This window comes from Lycorma delicatula, chromosome 10, assembly GCF_047948215.1.
Source record: "Lycorma delicatula isolate Av1 chromosome 10, ASM4794821v1, whole genome shotgun sequence".
In the NCBI taxonomy this organism is placed as follows: Eukaryota; Metazoa; Arthropoda; class Insecta; order Hemiptera; family Fulgoridae; genus Lycorma; species Lycorma delicatula.
Genome location: NC_134464.1, coordinates 90463890 through 90484606, shown reverse-complemented (window position 1 = coordinate 90484606; position 20717 = coordinate 90463890). Strand labels below are relative to the sequence as shown.

Sequence of the window (20717 nt, the reverse complement as noted above, 5' to 3'; positions counted from 1 at the left end):
AAAAATGTATACTTAGGTCAAAAAATAATAATTATGGTAATAAAATAATGAATAACATTTGTAGATTTTTAAGTAGAACAAGAATAATAATATTAATAAAGCGATTAAATGTTATAAACTTTTTTTTTTATAAACAAAATATATTAAAAAGTTGATAAAGTATCAGCAGCACAGATACATAAAAACTATATGTTGAATAAAAATACCACTAACATGTTATTTAAAATCAAAAGAATAAAAAAAAGAAGAGATGAAAAACAAAAAAGTTTATTTAGAGGTTTGGAAAACAAGATGGGATCTTATCAATGCAGTAAAAACCACGTTTAACGTTAAGATAAAAAGAGTAGAGGGTACAAAATAGAATGAAAGGAAAAACTGTACGGTATAAAAGATAGATAAGGATGAAAAAAAGTTAGGTTTGGACGTTGTAACATATGATATATGTAATACACTTTTTTACTGCTTTTTTTTCTCTCTTAACTTCATATGAAGAAAACATGAAATTCACAGAAACCCCGTAAAATATTACCTATTTTCTCTCAATAAAAACAATTTAATGACGTGAAAAAAAAGACACACTACACATTTCTTACTGATAGTTAAAAGCTATACTACAGTAAAAAATGAAAATTGTTTCAACCGATCAAAGTTTTTCATTGGTCTCAACATCTTTGCAGGACCGATAAAAATTTGTCCTCAATTAATTAACATTCTATTTCATTATTATTGTACATAAAAAAAGGTTATAAAATTATTCAAAAAATGACATTTAGTCATTTTTAAATACAATAATTGAATAATACCTTTACTTCTGGTGGATTTATACATAATAAATAACTGAGATTTTTATTTGTCGAATAATTGTGTTTTGTTGTGTGCGCGCGCTTGATCACTAGGATTCAAATTTCAAGTCAGTAACAACTTGTGATCATTACATCACAAATCCGAAGCCAGTCTCACCAAATACAAGATGGCAGATTAACCAGAATTACATGACAACATCTATAATAATGCGGTTAATATTTGGGTAATATATTTTAACTTATTTATTTTTACTATCTTTTTTCTATAAATTCTGTTGGAATAATGGTTATATATAGATATTGTAAAAATCCTATTTCAGGATACTGTTAAATACTAATATATATATATATATATATATATATATATATTAGTATTTTATTACATCAATCAAAGTACAGAATACATAAAGTAGGATATCTTACCTTATTCTACTATATATACAGGAGTACTTTCACGATTTACTCGCATCATCAGCTGCATTATATATTGATTTCAAATTACATTACAAACTTCATAAAATATAACATATTTTAAATTTACTTATTAGTCAATGCCCACTCTTAGATATTGAGCCATTTTGTGACGCGCTGACCAATATAGACGGGATTCTGTGTAAACGAGGCTTTCATCATCCTTCTGCGAGTGGTCCACAGCTCTGCAGGTCCCCAGATGGTCTGCATCCATAGTTTCGTGGCCGCAGAGTTGGATGCTGGAGAGGTCAGAACCCGTATCCAGTGTATGTGCGAGGCCGGATCGTCATGTCCCCAGGTTTTTAATCTAAATATAGCAATACTGACTGCTCGAGGGAGGTTATAGCTTATAGGGACATGTGCGACAAGGCTTTCCCACTTCTTGCCTGCTGCTGATTCTTTGTGGTTTTCGCCAATCCATTTATTAACTGCAGAGTTTATTTGCGCTTTGGCTGAATCATTTAAGTTCAGTTTAATGGACAACATGCATGATTGCTTTAATTAAAATTATTTTTATTTGATTTTTATTTATAATTTGATTTTATTGCCTTGACGTCATATTTTTACATAAGTAAACATTTTTATAATTTAGTTTTTAATGTTAATTTTAATTAATTTTTCATATTTTTAAATATTGTTTTAATTTAACCGTAAAAAAAGTTTAAAATAAAAAAAATTAGTTTTAAATATTAAATATTATAAATAAGTGCATGATATTATATTTTAAGAAATTTGTAATGTAATTTGAGATGAATATATGAATATACAGTGCAGCTGATGATGCGAGTAAATCGCGAATGCGCTCCTGAATATATAGTAAGGTAAGTCATCCTACTTTATTTATTCTGTACTTTGGTTGATCTAATAAAATAAATATATTTGTATGTAGTACAGAGGAGTATGATTCTTAAAAGAATTGATTTACAAAATATATATACGTATATTTTCTGTTTAACCTCTGGAACTACCGTAAGGTATTACTTCAGAGGATAAAATGTATGAATGTAAATGAAGTCTTTTGCAGTCTCAGGACGACCATTCTTGAAATGTGTGATTAATTGAAACCCAACCACCAAAGAACACCGGTATCTACGATCTAGTATTCAAATCCGTAAAAAAGTAAATGTCATTACTAGGATTTAAACCTTAAGATTCTCGTCTTCGAAACCAGCTGATTTGCGATTACAAGTTCACCATTATACCAACCCGGTGGATTAGAAACATACAATACACCACGACAACCGCACATGATGAATATCAAGAAAGATTCCCTAATAGACAAATTCCAAATCCGAAAACTAAAACCTACCAAAGTGTATTTAGCAACATCAATAGTTTGTTTTTACAATAGTTTTCTCAATAATTACGATAGATACGGTTCTGGAACCCGTTTTATTAATTTTCAAGTCAAAAACCATCAAATTTATCCCGTAATTTATGATCTAAGAATTTCAAAGTGGTGTCGGTTTACCTTTAGAGCAGAAATCAGGAAAAAAGTATTTGTAAGCTATACCTCAAAAACGAAGCGTTTCCGGGCCTATGTTTACAGGTATCTTTATTTTTATTTGTAGAATATATACTGAAATTATTTTTATTTCTTAGGGAGAAAAAACGAGAAATTTATTATTTTTTAAATAACCACACTTTCCATTTTTTTATCACTTGTTAATGAGCACTTTTGAAATGATCACTAAATCGTCGATGACTAGTATATTACAAAAAAAAAAATAAAATATAGGAAGAAGATATTAAACGACTAGAAAAACAGAAACGTTTCGTATATTTTCAAACTAAGCGTTTTGAATTTTTTTTTTTACTAAGTATACAATTCAATTTAGTGATCGCTACGAATGCGCTCATGAATAAATACAAGTATATCAACTAAAAAGTAGTAAGTTACTATTAAAAATAGATTTAAATATTTTGAAGAAAGGTTAATCACACAGGAAAATCTACGTCTAAAAAAAGAGCAAGAAAAATAAAAATAGCTTATCAACTCTACCAAAATGTCTATAGTAAGAAAGCAAAATTCATCAGTACCAAGATGAAAAGACACTATGAAACTGTAGTTAAACCAGAACCATTATGATAAAAATTTGAGGAAGGTCGTAGGACCAATTAAAATAAACTGAGAATACAAATTAAGAACCAATAAAAATCTATACAAGAAAATTTTAAAAAATCAACAACATTGAAGAAGTTCTACGGTCACATTAAAAGAATGAGTAAAGATAAATTAGCAAGAAACTAGTGAGCTATTTAAAAAAAATAGAAAACGACAATTAACTGGTTTAAAAAAGTTAAGGAAGATATGAAAAAGAAAAATATCAAAAATGAAGTTGGAGAAAACAGGAATGATTACTGAGATGTGATAAAAGAATAAAGGTTCCTAACGTTGAAGAGAAAACATCAAATCCGAATTTAAAGTGGAGTGAAAAAGAAAGGAAGGACACGAAAGAATGAGAAAATATTGGGAAGAGAAGAAAAAAAAACAATCAAAAAAAGTTTGTAATTTAATATTTATTCGTGGTTCTATGAGTCTTAGAATCCATTCAAAAAATTATATTAGACGACATCCATAAAATGTTTGTGAATTAATGTGAGCAGGAAAGCAACATGATATGATTATGGTATAATACTGTATAATATCTTACAGTAAAAAAAATCAAACAAAGTTTGAATTTACTATAGGGATTACTAAAACAAAAAAAAGTGTGTGAAGCATTTATACTATTATGTATTAGGAAGAGGCTTTCGTTCGTTCGGGATAAACAAAGAAATTAATCGATCAATCGCAACCAAATTTCTACCCATGTTTCTTGGCATAACTGAAGAGGTTTTTAGATATATTTCATCTGGAAAAAAAATATGTATTTGCCGGTTGAAGCATACTATTTAATGAATTGAATTTATGAACTCTGAACTTAAATCTGTATCACTGCGTGAGCTGGGTTTTAACTAAATGATTCGAATCGATGGAATAAATAATATTACAAAGATAATAGAATTAAATATGTTAAATAAAATAATATTAAATAAATTAATAAAGTTTAAAGAATTTTGCTTAACAATAATGGGCTTTCGTGGGGACTGCGCGTGACGATTGGCGAGGTATGCAAGCAGCTCGTGGGAGGCTACACTAATCATCACCATCAACTGGTAACAAACGGAGTGCTCCTGGGGCGCTGTTTTAGGAGGTACTCTTATAATATCGCTACAACAATCGTCCGATTTTCAAAATTTAATGGGGTATTTGTTAGTAGGTTGAAAGCTAACTTTTGCATGCATCAGGTACAGTCTCGATCTACCGGATCGCAGTTATTCGAAAATGAATATATATATATATATATATATGAAGTTTGTTTGTTTGTTTATCGCAACACGCGAGAACCGACCAACTTTCAAATTTGCAGGATACAATCGTGTTATCTCATGCAAGGTTTTATGCCATCGATCGAAGCCTATCTCCCTTGAAGCTATTAAAAATATTTGTTATTTCTTCGCCCCCAAAGAGGGTGAATTTGTGAATTAAAAATATTAATTGATTAAGAAAAAAAATAGATAAACCCTTTTACTTCATTATTAAAATTCTGCCACAACGGCAATTAAGGAACTATCGGCAATTAAGAAATGCTATAAACAGGAAGTGCAAACTGGAGAAAGAAGAGTGGATTAAAGAAAAGTGTTCAGAAGTGGAAAGAGAAATGAACATTAGTAAAATAGACGGAGCATACAGGAAAGTTAAGGAAAATTTTGGGGTGCATAAATTAAAATCTAATAATGTGTTAAACAAAGATGGTACACCAATATATAATACGAAAGGTAAACTCGATAGATGGGTGGAATATATTGAAGAGTTATACGGAGGAAATGAATTAGAAAATGGTGTTATAGAGGAAGAAGAGGAAGTTGAGGAGGATGAAATGGGAGAAACAATACTGAGATCTGAATTTAAGAGAGCATTAAAAGATTTAAATGGCAGGAAGGCTCCTGGAATAGACGGAATACCTGTAGAATTACTGCGCAGTGCAGGCGAGGAAGCGATTGATAGATTATACAAACTGGTGTAAAATATTTATGAAAAAGGGGAATTTCCGTTAGACTTCAAAAAAAGTGTTATAGTAATGATACCAAAGAAAGCAGGGGCAGATAAATGTGAAGAATACAGAACAATTAGTTTAACTAGTGCATCAAAAATCTTAACTAGAATTCTATACAGAAGAATGGAGAGGAGAGTGGAGGAAGTGTTAGGAGAACACCAATTTGGTTTCAGGAAAAGTATTGGGACAAGGGAAGCAATTTTAGGCCTCAGATTAACAGTAGAAGGAAGATTAAAGAAAAACAAACCAACATACTTGGCGTTTATAGACCTAGAAAAGGCTTTCGATAACGTAGACTGGAATAAAATGTTCAGCATTTTAAAAAAATTAGGGTTCAAATACAGAGATAGAAGAATAATTGCTAACATGTACAGGAACCAAACAGCAACAGTAACAATTGAATAACATAAGAAAGAATCCGTAATAAGAAAGGGAGTCAGACAAGGATGTTCCCTATCTCCGTTACTTTTTAATCTTTACATGGAACTAGCAGTTAATGATGTTAAAGAACAATTTAGATTCGGAGTAACAGTACAAGGTGAAAAGATAAAGATGCTACGATTTGCTGATGATATAATAATTCTAGCCGAGAGTAAAAAGTATTTAGAAGAAACAATGAACGGCATAGATGAAGTCCTACGCAAGAACTATCGCGTGAAAATAAACAAGAACAAAACAAAAGTAATGAAATGTAGTAGAAATAACAAAGATGGATCACTGAATGTGGAAATAGGAGGAGAAAAGATTATGGAGGTAGAAGAATTTTGTTATTTGGGAAGTAGAATTACTAAAGATGGACGAAGCAGGAGTGATATAAAATGCCGAATAGCACAAGCGAAACGAGCCTTCAGTAAGAAATATAATTTGTTTACATCAAAAATTAATTTAAATGTCAGGAAAAGATTTTTGAAAGTGGATGTTTGGAGTGTCGCTTTATATGGAAGTGAAACTTGGACGATCGGAGTATCTGAGAAGAAAAGGTTAGAAGCTTTTGAAATGTGGTGCTATAGGAGAATATTAAAAATCAGATGGGTGGATAAAGTGACAAATGAAGATGTATTGCGGCAAATAGATGAAGAAAGAAGCATTTGGAAAAATATAGTTAAAAGAAGAGACAGACTTATAGGCCACATACTAAGGCATCCTGGAATAGTCGCTTTAATATTGGAAGGACAGGTAGAAGGGAAAAATTGTGTAGGCAGGCCACGTTTGTAATATGTAAAACAAATTGTTAGGGATGTAGGATGTAGAGGGTATACTGAAATGAAACGACTAGCCCTAGATAGGGAATCTTGGAGAGCTGCATCAACCCAGTCAAATGACTGAAGACAAAAAAAAAAAAAATATAAAAAATAAAAACCACGGCAAATAAATAAGTTATGAATTTTTTGTCGATAAAAGTGTGTGTACTTTAGTTATTATAGTTACTATTATTCTGACTATTCTGACTTTTATAATTTAGTTTCTTTTCCAGATTTCTATAAAGTCTGAATAATATCATTATTATTTATCAATATTATTCTCACAACCATGAGGATAACCACAGTGCGGGGGTCCAGGGGGAGAGCACTCTGTATAGATGGGAATGGCGACCGAAGCAAGCTCTGTGGGTGTCCAGGGCACCGGGATCCTCCTGGAAAATTGGGAAAGACGAGCGAAGCGAGTTTTGCGGCCATGGGAAAGACCCCTTGGCCCCGAGAAGGAGCCTCTGAATTGACTCCGGGATTCGCCTGGGCTGAACTGAGCCCCGAGAATCAGGTTCTGGCAAGACGGGCTTGCTAATTTCACTATACAACATGAACGGCTTTTACATTTAGTTTCTTTTACTTATGAACGCGCGCGCACGCGCACACACAAATCAATATATAAATCAATAATATTGTATTAGATTATGATGGGGGAAGGTGTGATGGTACGGTTACATACTGATACAGGGAAAGAATAAAAAGAGAAGAGATTTTTTTTACGCAGTGTATTTTATAAAATATACAAGAAATTTGTTTAGTATTAAATAGTTTACAAAACAAATCAAATATGAAGTAATCTTGAATCGTCTAACTTGCTAATTGAAAATGGAATTCTGTTGTACCATTCCAATTAAATAAACTCTTACTATAACGACCAGAAAACTAGTTCTTTTATAGCCTATATAATTAATAGATTGACTGACGTATAACGTACAGCAAGAAGTGTATTCTGTTATGCATTGGTACGTACCACAAAATTGAAAGCTAATTAATCACATTTCGAAATGTTAATAATATATAATATTAATAACAATAATAATAATATGAGTATTGAGATATATGTATGTGTGTGTGTGTTTAATTAAGCGAAAGGGAAGTACAGACATTTATTGGGCGTAACAATAATAATTAGGACAATCAGGGCTGTTCTGCTGGTCTTTGTCTCATGTCATATTACATTCCATCATACACTATATTAATTATCATACAGATCAGTCACTGATCACCACCCTCCTCCCTTCCACCGACCTACTACGAACACTTTCTCTTATACATACATATGCTCTCTCTTCCTTCTCAACCTCTCTTTCACTTAATGTCAATTCATTTATCTATCAACTATATTGTCAATCTACATTAAACAATAATATAATAATAATAATAATAATATAGCTGCATTCAATTAGCGCTGACGTAATGTTAGGATATAATAATGAACAAATGACAAGCTAGAACCCGTAATATTTCGCACATAATTCATAATGTTATTTTACAAATAAAAATAATATGAAAAAAAAATAGATCAAACCTACGATTAAAAAATAAAACAAAGCCAGTTTTATAAACTATGATTAAAGAGAATAAATAAGTTTATAAAAACTAAAATTATTCAAGAAATTTATGTATATTTTATGAAGTCCTCAGATATTTAAAAATTTAATTAATTTAAAGAAGCTGATATAACGTTTTGATATTTTTGACTCAAAATTTTAATTGAAACTACGTAAGAAATTAACATAAATAAAAACTACAACTAAATAAATTTCAGTTTTAACCAATTATCAGTCGGTGTAAGTTAAAATAAATAATAAATATAACTATAAAAGAATAAATGAAAAATATTTACGAAGCGATAAGAAAATAAATTTTATTATATCTATTAAATGAAGTAAATAATGAAAAAAGCCGATAACAAAGTTGTTATACATTTCTGCAAATTGGTTTATTTAATCTTATATATATATATGTTACCATGAAAGAGCGAAATTAGAGAACGTCAATATTCTCCGGTAAATGTCGACACACACCAAATAAGTCGGTGAAAGACCGAAATATTTGCTTATTCGGACCTTCACCGGTATATGCCGACAAACACAGATAAGCTCTGGTGGGGGTCAAAACAATAACTAGAATTTAAAAAAAAAGTCACCCGATACCAATTTCTAAGTTTAATAAATTACGAAAAACCCTCTTAAAACAAAGGAAGGGAGGAACTTCATTACTTTTCTTATAAGAAAAATCTTTGTTTCCTGTATTAAAAAATTATCTAAAGGAATTATTTCCTACCTGAAGATAAAACTGTTTAAATCGATTCTGAAACAAGTTAAAAAATTTTATCTATAATATTTAATCGATTTTAAAACAATTTAAAATAATAAACTTACCAGAAACAGCCATGTTATACATGCTGTGATCTCGACCTTTACGTCTTAATTTAAGAACAATCAGTGCAGCGACAAAACAAAATAAGACACAGGCCACAAACAATCCAATCCATAATGCAACATCCGTTTCAACTTCAACTGTAACAATAAAAAATCAACACAAAATTAATCTATACTAAAATAGTAATTTAATTACAATATAAATTTATAGTAAAATTTAAAAATATGAATATATTTAAATAGTACAGATTTATTTTTCTTGATGATCTAAAATCCATTTGGTGTAATAATGTCTGGACATTTTACTAAATTAACAATACAGAAAATAAATTCGATTCGATAACAAAATTAAACATAATATCTTCACTCCGACCAAAAAAAAGGCCGTGTACGCAAAAACACTAAAACAGGATAAGAAAGAAAAAAAAAACGTTTAGTGTTTTACGGAAAAAATCCATTTTATTAATTGTACGGGGAAGAATTCGGAATTCACCTCCGAAATATGTAAAAATATATAGATTATTTAATAACAATGATGGTTTATTATTAAACAACAAGGAAATAAGTACAGTACACAAATTTAAACATTTGGGGGAAATTATACGTAACAGAGAATATTAATGAAAAAAATAGAATTAAGAATACGAAAAATTAAAACTGCCTCTCATCTCTCGGAAAACATTTACAATAAAAAATCCCTTTCATATAACTGCAAATTGAGGTACTCTAAAACTGTAGTCTTACCAAAAGCACTGTATAACACAGAATGTCTGCAATTTTTTTTTCAGAACAAGAAATAGCAAACTAGAAAAAAGGACTTCAAGAAAAATTTATGAACCAAAATATGAAGATGGAATTTACAAATTGAAAAGTGAAAAAGAAATTTACAAATATACAGAAAAAATAAGGGATCTAATCCGGAAAAGAAGATTACAGTTTTATGGACATTTATAGAGAATGATCGACCAAAGACTGATCAAACATAGCTACAAGCACAAACAGATTTAAAGAAATAGAAACAGATCTAAAAACATTAACAGTTTCTAAGGATCTGTCTAAAGTCACAGATAGTTTTAGAAAAGTGATTCGAGAATCCAAGTTTCCAGTGAGACAGAAAAAAGGGGTAAAACCTGAATAAATGTACGAAAGAAAGTCGACGACAGCAGAGGAGAACGAAAACCTTTCGGAAAACGAAAAAAGTAAAAGCTATGTACACGTGATCCGTAGTGGTCGGAACAAAAAGAAAAAATGATGAGTTAATAAGAAATTCGGAAAGTTGGTAGCGGGCATAGACTTATTATTTGTAAATCCTTTTTAATGGATAAATAGCACATGAGGATGAAAATTCTTAAAATATTTTAATTAGATAAGAGTCTGAATTTAAAAAAAGTCCAATGAGAAATTATTGGTATTTTTTTAAGGAGTTAAAAATCCGAGATTCGTAAAAATATACTACTTATAAAAATATTTACCTTAAAACAAAGAAAATACATTTTATTATTTCTTACTTTTTTAAAATAGATGATTTTTTATAACTTTTCTCTTACCCATGTTGATTACTGCTAACTTTTCTTAGCTTTGATCAAACAAAACGATGTAATCGATTCTCCCAATACTCGTGAATGCGGAATTTTGATACAAAATTGTAAGATATCCAACCACCCCATTTCCTAATCCAAGGAGAAGAAGATCGCGGAAGGACAGCGAAGATTGTAGTAGAAAAGCCCAGCAGCTGCCCGACGGAAGAGAAAAGAGCCCTGCCCCTTTCGGACCACGGGACTATTCAAGATTTACAGTTTATAAATTATTTACAGCCGGCTTACGGAAAGGCGGACTACAAAAAGAACAAAAGAAAGAATGAAAGTCGGTCTGACAAGACGAAGTGGAATCCGGTACGACGGAGCCCAGTAGAGACGCAGCAGCGAAGGTAGCCTGAGTGAAGGAAGACTACACCTTCACCTCACCGATAACCACCATCCTCTTTACCTAATTTTTACAATTATGTCCCCAGCCAGTACATGCAGCTCCCTCCGGAAAGGGGAGCGTACTGCTTCCTCCAAATACCACGGCCTCGGAAAGGGGTATTCCTGTTAGGCCGAAAGGAATTCAAGGGATGGATTGAAGAGGATCACGTCGGGTATACGCTCTATGCGCCTAGCTTCCCACGATTGACCGCAGTCAATTATTTCTCATTGGTCTAAAGGACCGGAAAGAAATTAACAACTCCGTCCGTAAATAAAACACAAAATTCTATAACCGCCATTAAATAAATAACGACCCGCCCGATAAACGAAAGACACAGCAGCAAGGAACATTTGTCCAGGCTCTGCGATTATTAGGGAGATAATAAACTCCCGCTACCCTTGCGTTCCGTTCCTTTCTTAGCTTCATTCTTTTATTACTTGTTGACGCATTCAGAACCACTCCGTTGTCAAAACTTATTGTACTGGTACTTTTTTCTGTTAATCTTTATATAGAGTTTAGTCAACGTCCCTCAGTACATTGACGTCTTATCTTATCTGGAATTTTTATTGTTTATTTGTTATATAAAATGGAATAATCAATGAAATTAATTCACAAATGTGTTAAATGAAGAAGAATGAACATTTTACAAACTCTAGAAATCTTTAAATAAAAAAATGTTAAAATTCTTTAAATTAACTATTGTTAAATCTGTAACAATAAAAGGATCGTAATGAACAGATCAACAATCAAGCGGATGTCCTTTTCAAGAGTCTCGATTTACTGAAATTAGGAAGTAGATAAATAAAATTAAAAGATAAATATAACCATTAATAAAAAATAAACAAGAAGAAGGCCAAATAAGGCTGACGTCAAATGTAGAGAGAGGCGTTGACTAAACTCTATATAAAGATTAACAGAAATTTAAAAATACTATTACAATAAGTTTTGACAACGGAGCGGTTCCGAAGAGATAAAAGAATGAAGCTAAGAAAGGTAAGCAATACTAAACATAGAAACTTCGTGATCTTAGAAAAAAGATAAAAGGAATTATTATCTTATTACCTTTACAATTTTTCTCTTTTAATTATATTTTTACAAAATATAAAAATTACATTTCGAAATTAGCACCACTTTAAAAGAAAAAAAAAGAAAGAAAGGTATAATAAGATAGGGAGATGCAAGGTACAAAAAAAAGTATAAAATATTGCGACGGTCAACTATTCACAAAATTAAAGAAGGAATAATGTAGATTGATATAGACGAGTTACATACTATAATCAAACTTTATAATTTCAGGTTTTTTTAATTTTGTATAGCGTTATTAATTAAAATTATACTGAAGATATAGAGTAAAATATATATGTACTTCACTAGAATGGAGTGAATACTTCATTAAGTGTAATATTTATTGTTTTGTTATACAATATAGAGATTTTTTAGGGTAAAAACCGGCCAACCTATATTATTTCAGCTATATCTGTTGTTAACCCCGCATGTAAATCTTAAATCAATTGTTTTTTCTACTCTAACCGAATTACTCACAAAAATGAGTTCTAAATATCTAAGGAAACTGTTATATTTGGCACGCAGATTTCTCTTTAACAACAAAAATAATTCTAGGAAATAAAAATAAAATGGAATTTTTGAAAATAATATTCTTCAAAATGAAGTCTGTTTCGTATTTTTAAAAACTTAAAATTTCCTTTTTATGAATATTTTTATCTATTTAATTAATTTTCATAAAAATAATAAATTGCATCTAAAATTAAATTTAAAAAATCTTGAAAAAATGGCAATTTCATCTCATAGTTTTCTATAAAAATATTTTGTTGCTTAGCAAATATATTACTATATTTTATTCATATAGCTGATCTTCACTTAAAATGTTTAACCCTACCATTTTATACCGAATTCAAAATCATAGTACATTTACATGATAGAGATATTATTTATTTAATTTATAAGTACATTATTTTGTTATTTTGAAAATTAATTTCGCAAAAAAATAAATTTAATATTACTATTTTAAACAACACGAATAATAAATTTCTCGAGATTTATTTTTTTTACAATACTTTAAATAAAAACCTTTTGAATAGATTATTTGAAAAAAGAAAATTGTTAGCAGTTGATATTTTATAAATATTTGCTGGTTCAAAAATCCACTTTAAACTCGAAATTTCAAAAAAATCAGAAAAATGATTTTTAGATATTCAGATGAAGATTACACACATCAAGTTCCTATCTTCGTTTGTTACAGAAAAATTAGAAAGAAAATTAAAAAAATTTAATGTTATCACATTTATTACAGACTTCAAAAAAGGAGGTTATGTATTCGGCCAGTATATTTTTTTACGTTTGCTCGCACATAACTTTTTTCCTATTAATCCGATTCAAATAAATTTTGTTGTAATCGTCTAAAAAAAGTTTTCAGACACAAAAAATCAGTCTGAAAATGGCCAATTTTCTTTTTTTATTTGCCGTATAGCGAGTAGGTAGGGACAGTAGGAATCCTAATATTCTATATATATGCGTCACGTTAGATGTTATATGGTCTTCCGTAGGGCAGATAATGTGTTTCTGCATGAAATATGTAGCACCGTTAACAAATCATCAAAAATCGACATATCTCGTCTTACACCTTTCAGACCCAATATACACTATATATAATATTCAGCATCGATAGGGACAGTGGAAATCTTATAGCTCTATACACGCGCATCACATTACATAGTTTTGATATCGGTTCCATTTTTTTTTTTTTTTTTTTTTTAATTTCTATAACCCTTTAACCTCGGAATTTCAAAAAAAATTACAAATTGGGTTTTTAGATATTCACATAAAGATTACACACACAGAAAATTAAGCTGATATCTTCGTTTGTTACCAGAAATTCAATAAAGAGTAAATTTTATTGTTACTCCATTTTAACCCTTTAAACTCTGAATTTAAAAAAAAACCTTTCTTACTGTGCACTTATACCGTAAGAACGTGTATATAAATTTCATCAATTTATCTTCATTTTTTTATTCTGGATGTTGATTATCAGTCAGAAGATGTTTAATTTAAATAGAATAAAATCAATATTTGCTTCATTATACACACGCGCGCGCGCGCAAACACACACAAATATACTCGTATATACATATAAACCATTAAAAGAAATACGCACTCCCACATAAATTTGATTCAAATTTTAGATGTGGTTGAAATTAATCCTTCAAACGTTTATAAAAAGTCATAATTATTTTTAATTGAAATATTTTACTCGATATAAGGTAACAGAAAATTATAATTAATTTACAAGAAGCGTGAAAACTACAAATTACGCGAACAATGTAGACAAGAATCGTAAATAATAACGTTAAAATAATTAAGCATTAGACATAAATTTTTAATTAAAACAGTTGTTTTACGTGATAAAGGTCATTAAATAAATTTTCAACGCTACAGTAAAAAAAAAGTATTCTTTTCTTTTAGATGATACGAAAAACGGAAGCTCTTTCCGTTACATTCTTCCTTTCTTATCGACCGGAAGTTCCTTTATCCAACCGAAATGTTTCTTACTTACATACATCTAAAAACGAGAAGAGGTAAAAGTATATAACATGACGCAAAGCGGCCATATTGTCTACGTAAAATATTGCTTAATGTCAAGAGCGAATGAATGGAATGGTAGGGAGCGCGTAGAGTTGTAAACGGAGAAGGTGAGAATGTTAAAAGTGAGGTGAGCACATTATAAAAGCTCTACCTCTCTCTTAACATTCGTTATCTAGGTTACTCACCTGGAATACACTTGTAGTTATCACGTGCTAGTAAAAGGGACATGTAACGCTGAGTTTTAATTATAAATACAGTGGCGCTATCTTATTTTTAACAAGGAGATTAATGAGATCAGAAATAAATACAAGTTTTACAATTATTACTATCACAAGAAAAACGAATTGCCGTTATTACACACGCACACATACACATACTTGTTTCCACGAACGTAATATTTAAATTTCCCTGCGTAAATTTATACGTTCTAAAACAACGAATGATACATTACAAAAGTGAAACAGCGAGACCATTTAAGAAATAAGGTATCAGGAAATGGAAACTAAAAAGAAAAAGATACGCTTTAAGATAAAATCGACTAGGATAGTTAGGACCAAATGTAACAGTAGATAGTTTTCCGTTTACCCGTTAATAACGATCAGGAAATATAAACTAATTTGATACAGAGAATGTTTTTCTAAAAATACATAAAAAAGCTTTTCCAATCGGATCTATAGTTTTTAAACAGTAATTTTAGACAAATGTTTGCTTTCAACACAAGAAGTTCTTATTGAAATCTTAATGAATGCCTGCAGCTGTAAATTTACCGCGTTATTCTGTCAGCAGTAAATCTTAAACTGAGACAAGAGTCTTAATTTACAGCATCATTTCACGTGTTGTAATATTTTTTGCCAATAAATCAAGCTGGGTCAGAGATAAGTACGTAGTTCGGGCAAAGTGAATTTTTAGAAAAAAAAGGCTGAATTTCATTTCTTTGAATTATTTCCACAGTACTGGATGATCACCAATAGAAAAGCTTTTTTTACTACTATTTTCGTAATTTACAAATGACTGAATGTTATATATTTATTTTATTTTTTGTCTTCAGTCATTTGACTGGTTTGATGCAGATCTCCAAGATTCCCTATCTAATGCTAGTCGTTTCATTTCAGTATACCCCCTACATCCTACATCCCTAACAATTTGTTTTACATATTCCAAACGTGGCCTGCCTACACAATTTTTTCCTTCCAATATTAAAGCGACTATTCCAGGATGCCTTAGTATGTAGCCTATACGTCTGTCTCTTCTTTTAACTATATTTTTCCAAATGCTTCTTTCTTCATCTATTTGCCGCAATACCTCTTCATTTGTCACTTTATTTATGTCACTTCATTTGTCACCATATTTATATACTAATTAATATTAATTTAAAAAAATAAATGTACAGATTCGTCTTATTTGCATGTCATCTTTCCATTGAAAAAAGTCGTTTGTTTCAAAGTTTCTATTTATTTCAATTTGTACTCTTATACAATTACAATTAGTATTTTTTGTATAGGAAATGCAATATAAAGTTTGTAAAATCTGTTATTTCGCCATATCAAGTATTTACAAACACTGCGTTGACAAAAAATAAGATGTTTGTCGATTTCTCCAAAAAAGGTATTTTGTGTCGATGTAAGCCAAAGTTCAAAAGCTAAGAAATTATCCCATATCGCTTGTGTTACAAAATGTTCTAACATTTGTAATTTATAAATAAGATATAACACATATACCTGCTACACTTTGGGTACTGTTTAAATTACATGTAAAAAGTATTAAAAATTAATACAAGAAAAATCCGTCATGTTTTTTTTTTTCATTAACAGTTTACTAGAAAAATTAAAATTAAAAACAATTTTCTTATTATAGAATAATTTTAGGCTAATGATAATATTTTTATTATATGAAATGGCGACCGCCTGATTCAATCACAGTACGACTGCCAATCTTAAGGATCTAATTTTAATAAATTATTAACTAAATGAGCGTTTCCTTTATTTTGAAACAACTTATTAGCACAGTAATCATAAAAAAATAAACACGACAAACTAAAAAAATCTACAAATATAAATTGTTTTATCCCTTATCTCCTCAGGAAGGGCCTTCTAGAAGGAAGATTACCATAAACTTACGTTAAGGATGAACTACGCTAAATTCTGGTAGGGTAAGTGATATATAAAACGAAGAAAGATAAAATTTCTTTTTTTAGGATAAGCGCAGAAAATGATGGACGAAAATGGATAGGCGCATACATATACTTCTTAAAACAATAATTTAAAAATATTACACCGGCTGCATTGAAAAAAATGAAAATGACAATCACAACACCTATGCAACTTAAATCAAATGCTTTTTCAAAAGTATTTTGAGTACAGTATAATTATCTTAAAATCAAAAACTGAATATAACAATTTCAATATTTATGAGAATTTATATTAATAATTGAAACTGTTTTTATTAGCATTAATCTATCATTAATAAAATAAATAAATATATAACATGATTATATATATATATATAATTTGATATGCATAAATATCCAGTGTCATTGAAAAATAACACACGCATTAGTTTTCTCTTTTCTCTCTCTCTCTCTCTTCCTCTGCGCGCGCGCGTGTGTATAAATATATAAAATTGTTTAAAAAAAAATCAAAAATATTTATCACAATTCTCAGGGATGTCAGAAATCAGAACTCCCTTTTGGCAAACAGTCTACAGAGATAGAAAAAGAGAGAAAGATGAAAAACATACCATATACAATCGCTAGGGATATATAGAAAAGGATATTAGAAAAGGATGGAAATACAGAATAGAATCCGATGGTTTTAAAAAATCGTTATGGGAAAAAAAACAGAAGTTTTTGGTTTGGGAAGGTTTAAGGTTTAGTTTAGTTATCGGTTGAAACTTAGATAGGACGATGCAATGAATCATATTTTTAGATAACCAATAAATTGGACTGTCTCTAAAAACAGTAGTAGTAGTAATAGTAGTATATATGTGACAAGGGAGAACTGCTGAGAAAAAGAACGAATGCAACTAAAGCTAAAAATATATCAGTATATATAAAATATCTAGACAATCCTTGACGATAAATGGTAATACATTTTAGCTTTAGTTGTATATGTATATATACACACAAAATTACTTGTTTCATAATTTAATTTAAAATAAATGTAATTGAATCTACGAGTAATTAAATAAAAATATTTGAACGTATTTCCATTTTAAATTAAAAAAAAAAAAAAAAAGATACAAGATTTCATATATTATGTTACAATAATTATTAGAATAATTTTTTTAAAAATTCATAAAATTAAAAATAATTATTTTTACTCGTATTTTTTTCAAAAATGTGCGCTGCAGTCTGTTCAACTAGTGAACAATAAACAACCCCCGAAGACCCAATGGAATAAGGATGATATGTATGACGGTAAATGAAATGTAGTCTGCTACAGACTCAGGCCGACTATACCTGAGATATGTGGTTATTAATTAAACCCCAACCACTAAAGTACACCGATATCCACTGTCCAATATTTAAATTTGTATAAAAGCAACTTTTACTTGAATTTGAACCTCAGAATCTTAGACTTCGAAAATCAGCTGTTAAACAACCGATCTGTGACCACGAGTTAACCACTAGAACAACCCGGTGGACTTAAATATAAGCGAAGGTTTTTTTTAAGTACATAAATAATTTAAAAAGATATTAAAAAATATATTTTATAAAAAAAAGGAAAATTCTAAAATATTTAATTTTTTATAAATCTTTACCTCATTAATTAAATTCTTAAACAAATAATTGTATTATTAAAAAATCTATTATCGCATTTAATTTTAAATAAAAAAAAAAAAATGAAATACATTTGAACTTATTTTCAAGATAAAATAACTACTATTATGTTGATTACTTGTTTTTAGAGTTACTTATATACAAGTTGATGGTTTACCGAATGAAATTAATTCAATTACTCTTATGATTTTATAAAATTTAATTTAAAAAAAATCATGATACAATTTTTTTTTTAACCGATAAACTGATTTATTTTTTCCTCAAATCACATCTGCCAATCTCCCTGATCTGCTTGTAATGTTAATTACGATTTAAAATCAAGACGTTGTAACAACACCGGTATAACGGACCTGAGTAATGGATTCCTACCAATTAAGAAGAGAGTAGTAGAAAATATAATAACGGAAGGAATTCAGAAAGGGGCTAAAAGAAACCCTTTTAAAAAAAGCAACAGATCGGTTTAAAAATCGTCCTTTGTAATTCTATCCGCTGACAGAGGTTAGAAATGCAAACATGGGAATGGAAGAGCTTGGTCGATCGTTTTAAAGCTCAACTGGGGTCTGGTTCTGCAGGTAAAGAGGATAGGAGTATAAATTCACCAGGGAAGACCAGTTGAAATCAGTCCTGCCAGAGGAGAGTCTAAGCGAGATGTTTTGATGTCAGTGTTCGAGATTAGAGTCGGCGAAAGAGTGCTACAATCAGTCCAAGCGAGACGTTAAGATGTGAGGAGAGTGCTTCGAGATGTCAGTCAGCGAGAGTATTCTGCGAAGTCAGTGAAGGAGCGAAATTTTTAGTGAATTAAGCTCGATGCGATTAAGATGACGTCACGAGTAATTCCAATACACGAAAACAAGAAATGGTTCGGGAGTTTCTATGTTAAGATTTTCAAAAAGTAAAGATTTTCAAAAAAAACCCGATAACAAATTTTAACATAATTACAATACTCTCCAGTTTAATATAGCTATTCTAGGGATATTCACCGGGAGAGTAAAACATCTTTACTTAAATTTATGTATAATAAAAATGTAAAAAAAAAATGTAAAGTAATTATAATTTTAAAAAAAAGAGTATATGTTAAAGAATATTAACATTTAAAATATCAATTCAGGATAATGACAAGGTATATAATAGCAATTCAAATATTAAGACGTAAAATTCCATCCCATTAGGTATAATACACTGAAAAATGTAACATCATTTGTATTTACAATCCATTACGTAAATGTTATAGTTATTTAATCGCATTCGTACTGGATTTGTATCATATTACTATTACATGTACCGTAAAAAATACAACCATCCATTATAACAAACTTAATGGTTTTTGCTTAAAAAAAATATTTGTAGGCTTATACTCCGAAAAAAAATCGTCAATACTAAGAAATTAAACCATCTTTTTTTTTGAGGGGGAAAGATAACAAATGAAAACTATAAATCCCTTGTCTATTTTCAAAACGAAAAAGTACTGATTTTGTTTTGAATTACACGCTTATTTCTTACATTCTAAAATTATCTTTTAAGACATTAATTTATTAAACATTTTGGTTTACATCGGTAGATTTTTTCGGCATAAGTTATCAACAGCAGAATTACATTTTGTATGAATTAGGATGGTTAATCTTAATGTCATCCTTGAAAAATTTTTACTACCTATAGAAAAACAGCACTACGTAACTTATATATTTGTTTACATCAAAAATTAATTTAAATGTCAGGAAAAGATTTTTGAAAGTATATGTTTGGAGTGTCGCTTTATATGGAAGTGAAACTTGGACGATCGGAGTATCTGAGAAGAAAAGGTTAGAAGCTTTTGAAATGTGGTGCTATAGGAGAATATTAAAAATCAGATGGGTGGATAAAGTGACAAATGAAGATGTATTGCGGCAAATAGATGAAGAAAGAAGCATTTGGAAAAATATAGTTAAAAGAAGAGACAGACTTATAGGCCACATACTAAGGCATCCTGGAATAGTCGCTTTAATATTGGAAGGACAGGTAGAAGGGAAAAATTGTGTAGGCAGGCCACGTTTGTAATATGTAAAACAAATTGTTAGGGATGTAGGATGTAGAGGGTATACTGAAATGAAACGACTAGCACTAGATAGTGAATCTTGGAGAGCTGCATCAAACCAGTCAAATGACTGAAGACAAAAAAAAAGAAAAAAAAGTAACTTATATCTTTTTAAAAAAATTTATCCTACTACTGATTTTTAAAAAAATAATATTATTAAAAAAAATTGCTTAAAACTTACGCAAAAAAAAAAAAAATCAGTAACATCAATTTTTTCGTGTGGTGATTTTGAATGAGAAAATCCAAATTCTATTTAATAAAATAGTTAACTTCCGGATATATCATAGATGATAATTTT

At 29.7% G+C, this 20717-nt stretch overlaps 1 protein-coding gene across 1 annotated transcript in view; it reads right to left on the bottom strand.

The window, feature by feature from the left end:
• The window catches only part of unc-5, a 789148-nt gene that overhangs the window by 52728 nt on the left and 715703 nt on the right, over window positions 1–20717 (bottom strand). Inside the window, exon 10 of the mRNA XM_075377583.1 lies at window positions 9006–9143. Coding sequence (XP_075233698.1) covers window positions 9006–9143 — 138 coding nt within the window. The remainder of the gene's footprint in view (window positions 1–9005; window positions 9144–20717) is intronic.